This window comes from Sorex fumeus, unplaced genomic scaffold (genome assembly GCF_029834395.1).
Source record: "Sorex fumeus unplaced genomic scaffold, SorFum_2.1 ptg000051l, whole genome shotgun sequence".
In the NCBI taxonomy this organism is placed as follows: Eukaryota; Metazoa; Chordata; class Mammalia; order Eulipotyphla; family Soricidae; genus Sorex; species Sorex fumeus.
The window spans coordinates 5,205,819-5,217,500 of NW_026606108.1; the positions used below are offsets into that span (position 1 = coordinate 5,205,819).

Below are 11,682 nucleotides of genomic sequence, written 5' to 3' on the forward strand. Positions count from 1 at the left end.
GTCTCATGATTCCATAAGGTAGATGCGCTAGGATGCCGCCCCGCCTCCCTAGGGCTCTAAGCCCCGCCCCACCTCCTGCTGTGACAGGGCCACGCCCCTCTCTTAAGGGAGTCGCCCAGACAGCTCGGAGTCCCTTTAGCCCCGCCCCATGCAGTTCATAGAACTCGAGCCCCAGATCCTTAGGCCTATGGCCCCGCCCCCAAAGTCCCTCTAACTCCGCCCTCCTCCGGGCAGGCATGCGCAGAACCTAAGCCCCTCCCGCTCTGGCTCCCATAGCCCCACCCACTGCTCTAGGTGGAGAAACCACACCACGCCCCTGGCATAGCCCCGCCCTCAATGTAGCACTGCTCCTCGAGAAGCTCTGTCCTGCATCCTGACCAGAGTCGCCCTTACTGTAGCCTTGCCCCCATGTGGCCACGCCCTCATGAAGCCCCGCCCCTAGAAGCCCCGCTCCGTGGCCTCGCCGTAGCGCCATAGCCCCGCCCGTCATGGCCTCGCCCTCCCAAGGTCCCGCCCCTCGAGAAGCCCCGCCCCACGGCCTCCTCACCATAGCCCCCACAGCCCCGCCCATCGTGGCCACGCCCCCAGAGGTTCCGCCCCTCGAGAAGCCCGCCCCCGTCGTGACCACGCCCTCAATGGGTCCCACCCCTAGAGGAGCCCCGCCCCGCGGCCTCCTCGCAATACCCCATAGCCCCACCCGTCGCGGCCACGCCCTCCATACGCCCCGCCCCTCGAGGAGCCCCGCCCCGCGTCCTGTCCCGCGTCGTCCTCGCCGTGCGGCCAGCACCGCAGCTGTCGCTGCCCGAGGACGCCGCGGTGATGGCGGCCGAGGCGCTGGCCGCGCAGGCCGTGCTGTCGCGCCTGCAGCGGCAGGAGGAGGACATCCGCTGGCTGTGGGCCGAGGTGCAGCGCCTCCGCGACCAGCAACTGCACGACCCTGACCGCTGCCCCGCCGAGGGCGGCCCGTGCGCGACGCGGGAGGTGGCGCGGCTCCGGGCCGAGAACCGCGACCTGCGCCGGCGCCTGTCCGGCCTGCGGCGGGGCCTCTCCGGGGGGACGGGCCGCGAGGCGCCGCCCGAGTGCACGGCCGTGCAGGTGACCGGGGAGGGGGCCGAGCGGCCGGGCAGGGGCTGGGCGGCGGGGCAGAGGTCGGGCGGCGGGGCAGAGGTCGGGCGGGGCAGAGGTCCGGCGGGGCAGGGGCCCGGCGGGGCAGGGGCCCGGCGGGGCAGGGGCCTGGGTGGGGCAGGGGTCGCGGCGGGGCAGGGGTCGCGCGGGCAGGGGCCGGGCGCAGACCGGACGGGACAGGGGCCCGTTGGGGCAGAGGTCGGGCGGGGCAGAGGTCGTACGGGGCAGGGGCGTGGGTGGGGCAGGGGTCGCGTGGGTCAGGGGCGGGGCGGGGCAAGGGCCAGGCGGAGCGGGGCAGGAGCCGGGCGTGGTTGGGCAGGGGACTGGGTGCGGTAGGGGAGGGGCGGCACAGGGGCGGGGCGGGGCGGGGCGGGGCAGAGGTCGGGCGGGGCTGGGGCGGGGCAGGGGCTGGGTGGGGCGGGGTTAGTGACTGGGCGGGGCGGGGTGGAGGGGCCGGGCTGGGCCGGACGGGGGCTGGGCGCAGAGGGGCAGGGGGCCGGGCAAGACAGGGCAGGGCAGGGGGCTGCAGGGATGGCAGAGTGCTCTTGGTGCGGGGACAGGGCCAGGCCGCACCTGAGGGTCAGGGCAGGCAGCACCTGAGGGTCTCAGCCCTGAGTATCCGCGGGGTGCCGCGCGCTGGGCTCCTCCTGGCCGGGACACCCTAAGACTCCGGACCCCTTTGGTTAGGGGGACGCTCAGCGTTGCCATCCCAGCGCCTGTCTCACGCATTCTTCAGCAGCACCAGTCATTGACATCATTGCTCACCTTTGTACAAACAGAAGTTCTCATCTTCTTACAGCCCAGGGCCTCTGTCGGTGCTCAACGGTTCACGGCTCCCTAAAGACACCCTTCCGTCCCGCCGGTGACCGGCTGGTTCCACCTGATCGCTGCCTTAACGGTGGCCTTGCTTGGCTAGCCAGTCCTGAAAGTGAACATTGTTAATTCTATTTTTCTATTTGGGGGCCACACCCAGCGATGCTCTAGAGTCTGTGTTCACGAATCACTCCTGACCAGTGCCAGGGACCCTATGGGGTGCTGGGGATCACATCCGGGTGGGCTGCGTGCAAGGCAAGCATCTTACCTGGTGCTCTATCACTCCAGCACCCCAAAGACTGTTATTTAAAGAGAACATTTTGAGGAGACATTAACTTTCTCGGAACAGAATGCTTCAGACCAGCTCTGAAAGCTTCCTTGCAGTGTGGGGGTGTTCTCCACATCTGGGGCTCTAGCAACTGCTTCCAGAAACACAGCACTTGTAGAGTTGGGAGAGGGTGGGAAGGTGAGGTGCTTGGGGATGACACCCCCCCCCCCCCCCCCGCAGGCACCTGCAGGACTCACAGATCCAGGAACAGCCCCTGAGCACCTGGGAATGTAACCCCTCCATCTCCCAAATAGTAAAGAAAGAAAATCTCCAGAGGGAAGCCCCCCAACTCTCGAAACTACTTGATTTGTTTCAAGCCAAGGGCATTGGAACAAAATGTACTGTATTCTTATTAAATGTGTGTGAAAATGCAGCGGGGGTTCTGAGCCCTAGAGCAGGTCTGGCCCTGAGGGGTGTGGTCAGGAGAAACACACACACCTCCCCCCCCCTCCCCCCGCCATTCCAACCTCTCACCCCGATGCCTGCTGCCTTATTCTCTCCACACCCTGAGTTTTTTCAATCCATCTTTGGCCTGAGTCAATCATTTCCCTTCCTTTCTCAGCCGCCTCCTACTCAAACCCAAGGAGAGGACATGAAGAAGGAGGAAAGTGGGCCTGCTGGTGAGGTGAGCTGCTCTTGTGGAAATAGCACAAATACTACCGAAAATTGAGCTCTCCTGCTTAACTGCCTGGGATTTGCGATTAATATGTTCACTAATTAAACTTGCTGGTGGGGAGGGGGCATGTGGCTCAGTGCTAAGTACTTGCCGTGCATCCCTGAGACCTGGATTCAATCATGGGCACCGCAAATAAGTGAATGAATGAATTGAAAATAACATGTAGCCCACTGTGGCCTGTTTATTTTATTTATTTTGGGGTCACCCCAGCTGTGCTCAGGGTTTGCTCCTGGTGGGTCTCAGTGAACCCTGTGAGTGCTGGGGATCCAGCTTGGGTTGACCACATGCAAGGCAAGCGCTCGCTGTATGTCACTCCAGCCCCTAATGATTTATCTTTTTTTGTTTTCTTTTGTTTCGTTTTGGGTTACATCTGGTGATGCTCAGGAGTTACTCTCGACTTTGCACTCAGGAATTACTCCTGGCGGGGCTCTGGAGACCATATGGGATACTGGGGATCAAACCTGGGTTAGCTGCATGCCAGACCTACCTATTCTGAGCCTACCAGGAGTTGATCCCAGAGCACAGAGCCAGAAGTAAGTCCTGGACGAACAAAACATTTTTTTCTTTTTAAAATATAAGTCATTAAAGGAGCCAGAGTATGGAGCATTCATGTTAAGGGGGAGACAAAGTAGACCTTCCCCCCCGGCCTCTGTAGATTGGTGGAGGGACACAGTCAACATAAGAAGTCCAGGCCAGTGGTGGAGAAATCAGAGCAGGAGCAGAAGGTGCTAGACAGTGACTGTGACTGGGCCTTTCACTGTGTGTCCACAATTTCCAGGTCCAGCGTCTGCCCAGTTTCCTCCAGGAGAGAATGAAGCTTTTTGAAACACTGAAGGACTCCCTCGGCACAGATGAACAAAAGGAGGGTCCCCACAGCGTGATCACTGTGAGAGTGGCCGGTGGACCAGCAGTGACCGGGCTCGCAGGGAAGACCACGCCGTACCAGGTGGCAGTTGACATCAGGTGAGTAGGACCCAGGGAGAGATTTGGGAGGGAACTTAGCACAGTGCTCTCAGAAAGTCTCTGGGTTTGGGGGCGAGGGGGAGCAGGGATGCTGAGCTTTGATTTCTTGCTGGTTCAGGAAATTCAGTGTCTTTATCCATTTATTTCCTCCCTGGCTTTTCCTAAAGAGGCTGTTGAGGGCTAAGGAGATGGTGTTTAATGGGTGTTCTGTTTAACCATACACCCTGAGATCAACCATGGCAGGGAACAAGGAGGTCTAGATGGCACTGACTGATGAGACTGATGGGTGTAGGCCAGGCCAGCACCCAAAGCCTCTCACAAAGCTCAGGGGTCCCAGAACCTGTCTTTATCAGGCATTACTGAGAACTCATCATTACTTGGCTTCATGCTCAGCCCATATGGGGGCACACACACATGATTGCATCTTACCAGTATGGCTACAGGGAGTTTCCTGAAATCAGCATTTTCTTAGCTTGGAACAGGGATATTCATCCCTAGTGCAGACAGGGTGAGCATCTTTTTTCAAACTTTCCACCCACAAGCAAAATCATGTCTCTAGAGTACATCAATTATGAAATTTTGAAACTGAAGATCCAGATCATAAATTTCCATTGTTCAGCTCTCCCGTTCCCGGCCCCTGCGGGCTCAGCCTTGCTCCTTGCAAGCTGTCCATCCCCCGCTGTCCATCCACCGCCCATCCATCATATGGTGGCCAAGGCTTTGTCCTCTGGAAGACTGTCAAGGGTCTTACCTGCTCATTGGTGTGCACCTAGGGGCTGGGGGCCAGAACCAGAACCAGCCCCAGCCCCAGGGGTATCTGGTGTCTGGAAGATCTGTTGCTGCCCGTGCTGTGACAGGCTCCTGAGTGTCTCCCTCTCGCCAGTCCAGACCTGGCGGAGAGCGTGGTGGTGGCCAGAGTGGACGGCAAGCTCTGGGACTTGGAGCAGCCCTTGGAAGGTGACTGTGTCTTGGAGCTGCTGGCCTTCGATGAGGACAAGGACGCCCAGGCCGTGAGTGTCCAGTACCCTGCGCCAGCCAGGGCTGTTGCATCAGCAATGGCATGACCCAGGAAATATCATTTGTATGTTAGATTTTTTGGAGGGAGCGGTGGTGGTTGGGCCACACCCACACCCAATGAAGCTGACTTACTCCCTATACTCAGAAATTACTCGGGTGGTTCTCGGGGAACCGTACAGGGTGCCAGGGACGGAGCCTGAGTCCACAGTGTGGAAGGCAAGCACCTTACAGGCTGTCCTATCGCTCCAGCCCCTAGATCTATTTTTATTTGATTTATTTATTTTGGGGCCACACACAGTAGTGCTCAGGGCTGACTCCTGGCTCTGCACTCAGGGAGCACTCCTGGTGGGCTGAGGGGATTATTTGGGGTACTGGGGATTGGACCCATGGTCAGCCACATGCAAGGCTAGCACCTACCGCTGGACTGTCATTCCAGCCCCAAGATCTATTTTTTAATATTCATGAATGGCTTTCTTAGTATTTCTTACCCCTTTTCTTCACGGACCCCAAACTGTCCAGGGGTGACCCACGAGCGCTGAGCCAGGAGTAGCTATAAACACCCGTGGTATGGCCCATGGCCCAGTCCCTTTGTCTTGTGTTCACAGGTGTTCTGGCACTCCAGTGCCCACGTGCTGGCCGAGGCCATGGAGCTGTACTACGGCGGTCACCTGTGCTCCTGCCCTCCCACTGAGAACGGATTTTACTACGACATGTTCTTGGGAGATAGGTGAGGCCACGAGTGTGCACACCCAATGTGTGAGCATTCTCCTAGATTCTTTTCCAGCTGCACAAGGTCACCCAGTTCCAAAAACCATGGTTTGGTTTGGTTTGTGAGTCATGCCCAGTGCTCAGGGCTTCCTCCTGACTCTGTGCTCAGGGCTCAGTCCTAGTGGGCTCGGGAGAACCTGTGGGGTGCCAGGGATGGAACCCCGGTCAGCTGTGCAAGGCGGGTACCCAAACCTCCTGCTCTTTCTCCTGCACGGTCCCGGCCCTCCCTGTAGAGCTGTGTCCAGCACGGAGCTGTCGGCCCTGGAGAGCATATGCAAGACCATCATCAAGGAGAAGCAGCCTTTCGAAAGGCTGGAAGTCAGAAAGGATGACCTCCTGGAAATGTTTCAGGTAACTGCAAGAAACTCTGTGGAAGGGAAACCAGTGCCAATAAAAATCACTCACATATGGGTGAGCCATAGGACAGCATGGAGAGCATTTGCCGCGCACATGGCTGACCCAGGTTCGATCCCCAGCATCACACAGGGTCCCCTGTGCATCAGGAGTGACTCCTGAGCCAGGAGTAACCCCTGAGCATCGCCAGGTGTGGCTTCCCCCGACCAAAAGAAAAATTATTCACATAGGCTAGTTTCTTTTTCTTGCAACAAATCAATCTCTTATGAGGCTCTCATCTCAAACCCTTTGGGTTCGCCAAGTATCGCCCTGCACACTTCACCCCCAGCCCCTCGTCAGTGAGCTTTTGCATCCCTGGGCTGCTTCTCAGGCCACAGTGGATGCAGCTCACTGTCAGAATGGCAGAACGAACGTGTCTGCGTTGCAGTCTCTCGTGTGATGACACACAAATGCCTCTTTCTCTGCAGCACAATAAGTTTAAGTGCCGTATCCTGAATGAGAAGGTGCACACGCCCACCACCACTGTTTACAGGTAAAGCAAGGGTGCGTCCTGGGCTTCTCCTCCGGAAGGAGCCACCTGGCCTGTCTCAGTGGGTGGAGGTGGTGGGGAGGGTCTCTGAGCTTGTGCATAGCTGATCTGCTGCTTGAGGTAGGGACCAGGATTAGCACCAAAAGAAAACGACCCTGCTGCCTGGACCAATAGCACAGCTTGCTCAATCCCCGGCATCCCAGAGGGTCCCCAAGCCTGCCAGGAGTTAGCCCAGAGTACAGTGCCAGGAGAAAGCCCTGAGGACTGCTGGGTGTGCCCACGCCCCAAAAAAGGAAAGAGAAACCAAACGCCTCCAGGAACAAAACCTGAGCATGGCTGGATCTGGCCCCAAATGCCTCCTCCCCAAAGCACGCCTTTGAAATTCAGTGATCAGGATAGTACCACGTGCTCTTGGCATCCTTGTCCATGTGGCTGGGACTGTGTGCGCCCCGTGCCTTCCACACGAGACAGGGATGTTGCTTGCCCTGCTCGGAGGGCTCTCTCCTGCCTCGTAGCTCCTCTGACTCCCCTCCTCTGAGGGGCTTGTGACCCAGGGTCCCGGAGCAATCCCTGAGCACAGAGGCAGGAGCACTTCTGGGTGTAGCCCAAACACCCTCCTCAAAAAAAAAAACCCACAAGGTCACAAAAGTTCCATTAGAGTAACTTAAACACAAGACCCCCCAAACCCCCTTGATTCATTCATTCATTCATTAAGTCACCTAATGGGTCTGTGTGTCTTGGCTGCCAGTTCCAGCATCTCTGTTGGGGGGAGGGGTAGGAGGGTGGTAGGAAGGGACCTGGTCTGTGGAGTTATGACCACAAATCCCCCCACATACACACATTCCATTCCTGGTGAGGTGCTTACGGCTAGCTCAGTTGTATCAGAAGTAAAATCAGAATCTTCCTGATGGGTATAGTGCTTGATGGGGCTCGAGCAGGGCCCTCCCAAACAGGGCTCAGGAGGCCTATGGGCCATTCCTGGTGCCACCCAGAAGTTCAGTGCTTCACCCGGTAATGTGGAGTTGTAGTGCCAGGGATCAAACTCGGGGCCTTGAATTTGCCAGCCATGTAAGTAGCGGGCACCTGCGCTGCCCCCCAGCCTCTGGTGAAGTTATCTGTTTATTCTAAGGCCTCACAACTGGGGCCCCAGCATAAAATCTCAGCCAAACCAGCTGGGGGTTCAGTGCAAAGTTGGAGGAAGGGGTGCTGGGGGGCTCCAGGACTGCGCCTGGAGGTACTGGGGATGCTAGGCATATGCCCTAACTGCTGGACAATTGCCCGGCCTGGATTTTTTTTTTTGTAGGAGTACTGCTATTTATTCAGCCACTGATTAGATGATTGAATTGTGCATGAACTCCACCTTACTTTTTTTTTCATTTTTTATAATTTTATTTATTGAATCACTGTGAGAGCAGTTACAAAGCTTTCGGGTCTGTCTTGGTCATACAAGGTCATACAATGAGACACCTGTACCTTCACCAGTGCCCATTCTCCACCACCAGAAACCCCAGTATACCCCCATCCCACACCCTCCCTCTACCTATGGGGCAGATGATTTCCACGTTACTCTCTCTCTACTTTGATCACATTCATTATTTCAACACCAGACCCACCATTATTATTTGAGATTCTACCCCAACACTCAGGTCTGCTGAAAAGGCAACAGTAGACAATTTGTGTTCTATTGCTGGTTATGAATAACATATGATGTCGCGTGGCTGCAGTAGGGCCACGTTATTTTGAAATTCCGAAATTTTAACACTTAAATCTGGAGGGATTTCTGCCAAAAGCCACTGGGTTTCGAGATTTGCTCCTGAATCTCTGGGATCATGGCCATTAAGCAGCTTGATCAGGAGCCAGAAAGGCCGTTTGTGGGCGATGACTTGGGGTCTCCTTGGGGTGTGGAGGACAGGCCCGGTCCACCCCCATCCCATGAGGCCCTGCATGTCTCATCATTGGGGGCCCAAACCTGACTGTCCAGTGGCCTTGGAGGATGGCAGCCACTGGGCCACCCGGGGGAAAAGCCAAGGCACGAAACCTATTCTCATCTGGGTTGGCCCAGCACCGGTAACCTACTGCAGGGACACATTTCTGCCAAAAGCCACTGGGTTTCGAGATTTTTTTCTGAGTCTCTGGGATCATGGCCATCAAGCAGTTCAATCAGGAATCAGAGAGGCCATGCCTCCAATTATATAGCTAAGCCGGAGGTGGTTTGTGGGTGTGTTTCCCACATACCTAACTTTTGGCCATTTACTTTCTTGGTAAACTTTGCCCTAAGTTTTTGGGGTCTGGCCAAAGGCACAGCAGCAATTTTGGGGTGTCTGGAAGTCTGAAGGCACCATCAGGCTGCTGATGCACTCGCCTCACAGGTTCAGATTGACCTGCTGGCGGCACCATACCCCCCGCCCGGCCCGTTTTAAAAATCAGTTATCACCAAGATATTTTATTGGAATCACAGAGGGGTTTGTCTTTGATGGGAGCAGAGCCCGTGAGGGCTTTCGTGTGGCACAGTGGCACAGTGGGCTGGTGCCGACCCGGTGGAAGACCCCCAGAGATACCCCTGCGTGGCTCTGTCCGGGATTCTGGTCTGCAGCTACACCGAGGAGGCAAGGCTGAAACCTGGTGTGAAGGGCCTCGTTGCCTAAACTCGGCACTGAACTTTCGAGTCCATAGATAAGGAATGTTGTGGGGATTCAGGGGTGCAGTTCAGCACCCGGCTCTGCTGCTCTGGGACACGGGGTGGGGCCGGAGTTTCTAATGAAAAGCTGCCCCAGCATGTCTCAATCTTTCCTGCAGGTGCGGCTCCCTGATCGAACTTTGCAAGGGCCCCCATGTCAGGCACACCGGCACAATTAAAGCCATAAAGATTTTCAAGGTACAGACTTTATTTTTGTTGTTGCTGTTGAAGTTGGACAAAAGAAGACATTTCAGTGTTACCTCTCTAGCCTGCATGTTGTCCCAGCCGAAAATGCTGACTTTCGGAGGGAGGTATTTGGGGGGGGGGGGGGCATGGCTGGAGGTGCTCAGGGCTGACTCCTGGCTCCCTGCTTGGGCTTTGTTCCCAAGGGTGCTCTGGGACTATGCAGTGCCAGGGACAGTACTAGTGTTGGTTGCATTAACAGCAAACACCTTAACCCCTAATATTCCGTTCTGGACACGACCCTCTAAGATGGCGTGGTCTAGAAGACTCTTAGCTAGGCAGTTAAGTGGTGTCTGCTTGTTTGTCATGCAGCATGGGTAAGCATTATGCCACGTTGCTCTTTGCACAGGGTATTTTTGGATGCTCTCCTGCCGTACCGTTGTTTCTGGAAGCATCCTTGCATGTGCAGTTGACCTGTATGTGAGAACAGAGTTGTAGGGGAAGGGAAGAAGGGAAAGGGGTTGATGACTTAGTGGAGAGAGAGGGTGGGGGGAGAGAAAGAAAGAGGAGAGAGAGAAGTAGAGGAGAAAGAAGAGAGAGGAGGGGGGAGGGAAAGAGGAGAGACAGGGAGATAAAGAGAGGAAGAGAGGAGAAAGAGGTGAGGGAGAGGAGAGAGAGAGGGAGAGGAAGGGAAGAGGAAGAGAGAGGAGAGAGGAGACACAGAGAAAGAGGAAGAGAGAGGAGAAAGATGGGAGAGAGAGGGAGAGAGAGAGGAGGGGAGAGAGTGAGCAAGAGAGAACGGCCCATAAAGACTGAGGGTGTGAAGTCTGCTATCCTGAGCCCCCGTAAGGGTGCTCCTGACATCACCCCATCTTCCCAGTTAGCCAGGGATCAGTGAAACTTTGACTCCCCTCCATCCCCCCAGTTATTCGTCAGCCCCCCTCCTTCCCATGCTGACCCCAGGATCCACCGCAGACATGGTTAGGGCTGGGACGGTGGTGCAAGAAGCCACTGAAGCATCTTTTCAGCACGTACAGTGGGGAGCTGGTGAGTCAGAGCCACATCCTGCCCACCCCGGGGTGCGCCTGTCACCCGTGGCTCCTGTGCTCTTTAGAACTCCTCCAGCTGCTGGGCGGGTGACCCGAGCATGGAGACACAGCAGAGGGTCTACGGCATCGCCTTCCCGGATCCCCGGGGCATGGACGCCTGGGAGAAGCTCCAGGAGGAAGCCAGGCACCGAGACCACAGGAAAATCGGGAAGGTAGGGGCCAGCCAGTGTCTTCAGGCAGGGCATGGTCCCCGCCAGCCTCTAGTTATATCTTGTGAAAATGAAGTAGTTTGAATATCACTATTTTTTTAATTCCTCTCTCTGACCGGCATTGACCAGCTGAACCCTTCCCTGCTAACACCCCACATGTCTTTGCATTCAACTTCTTTTGAATCTTTCGTCATATTTATTTTTTTGAAAAAACACACTCTCTTTTTCATCTTGATATAAGTTTTTTTGATATAAGTATTTTTTTAGGGGCCAGAGTGATAGAATGGCAGAGAGGGCATTTACGGTCCTCTGAGCATCACTGGGAGTGACCCTAGAGCCTGCTAAGTGTGGCCTAAAGCCCCACACCAATTAAAAAAAGTGAGAGACTGCATAACAGACTCTGGAAGACAGAGCAAAAAGAATGAATGATCTGAAAGCAGGTAGATTGTTCAAGCTGTTTTGTCTTTGTCCTTTTATAATTTTTTTGTCCCATTCCTGTCCCTTGGCTGTTTGAGGCCACAACTGGACATTTGCGTAGGGCCCCCCAGGCCCTTGTTGTTTGCTGGCTGGCCAAGTGGGGCTAGGGAGGGCATAGATGGCCGAGTGAGGGTCACCTGCAGGGGCCAGCCTCTCAGTGAGTGACCATGTGGTGGGCATCTATTTCTGTTTCTTTTTCTTTGGGGTTTTGCGGTCATGCCCAGCAATGCTCAGGGCTTTCTCCTCACTCTGTGCTCATGGATCACTCCTGGAAGGCTCAGGAGACCTTATGATTGTCGTGTCAGCTGCATGCATGCACGCACTGTCCTCTCTGACCCTGTGGCAGCAGTGGACTCATGGCTCTCTCCTGCCAGGCTCTCTCCCCTGCAGACCCCAGCACTAAGGTGCTGATCACGAGCTTGTCCATAAACAAGAGGAGAAACAGAGGCCGGGAGGAGGGCTCTGTCTCCACCTTGAGTCTGAGCTGAGGCTGGGGAGGCCTTGCTGAGCCACT

The 11,682-nt window shown here is 56.0% G+C and overlaps 1 protein-coding gene across 1 annotated transcript in view; it reads left to right on the forward strand.

Annotated features, from left to right (window-relative positions):
• The first annotated feature begins 746 nt into the window (after window positions 1-746).
• TARS3 (threonyl-tRNA synthetase 3) overlaps window positions 747-11,682 on the forward strand; it is a 23,050-nt gene continuing 12,114 nt past the window's right edge. The window contains exons 1-9 of the mRNA XM_056124460.1: window positions 747-1,089; window positions 2,829-2,891; window positions 3,721-3,905; window positions 4,789-4,915; window positions 5,528-5,649; window positions 5,924-6,041; window positions 6,512-6,576; window positions 9,370-9,448; window positions 10,548-10,694. Of these exons, the coding sequence (XP_055980435.1) occupies window positions 820-1,089; window positions 2,829-2,891; window positions 3,721-3,905; window positions 4,789-4,915; window positions 5,528-5,649; window positions 5,924-6,041; window positions 6,512-6,576; window positions 9,370-9,448; window positions 10,548-10,694 (1,176 nt within the window). The 5' untranslated portion in view covers window positions 747-819. The remainder of the gene's footprint in view (window positions 1,090-2,828; window positions 2,892-3,720; window positions 3,906-4,788; window positions 4,916-5,527; window positions 5,650-5,923; window positions 6,042-6,511; window positions 6,577-9,369; window positions 9,449-10,547; window positions 10,695-11,682) is intronic.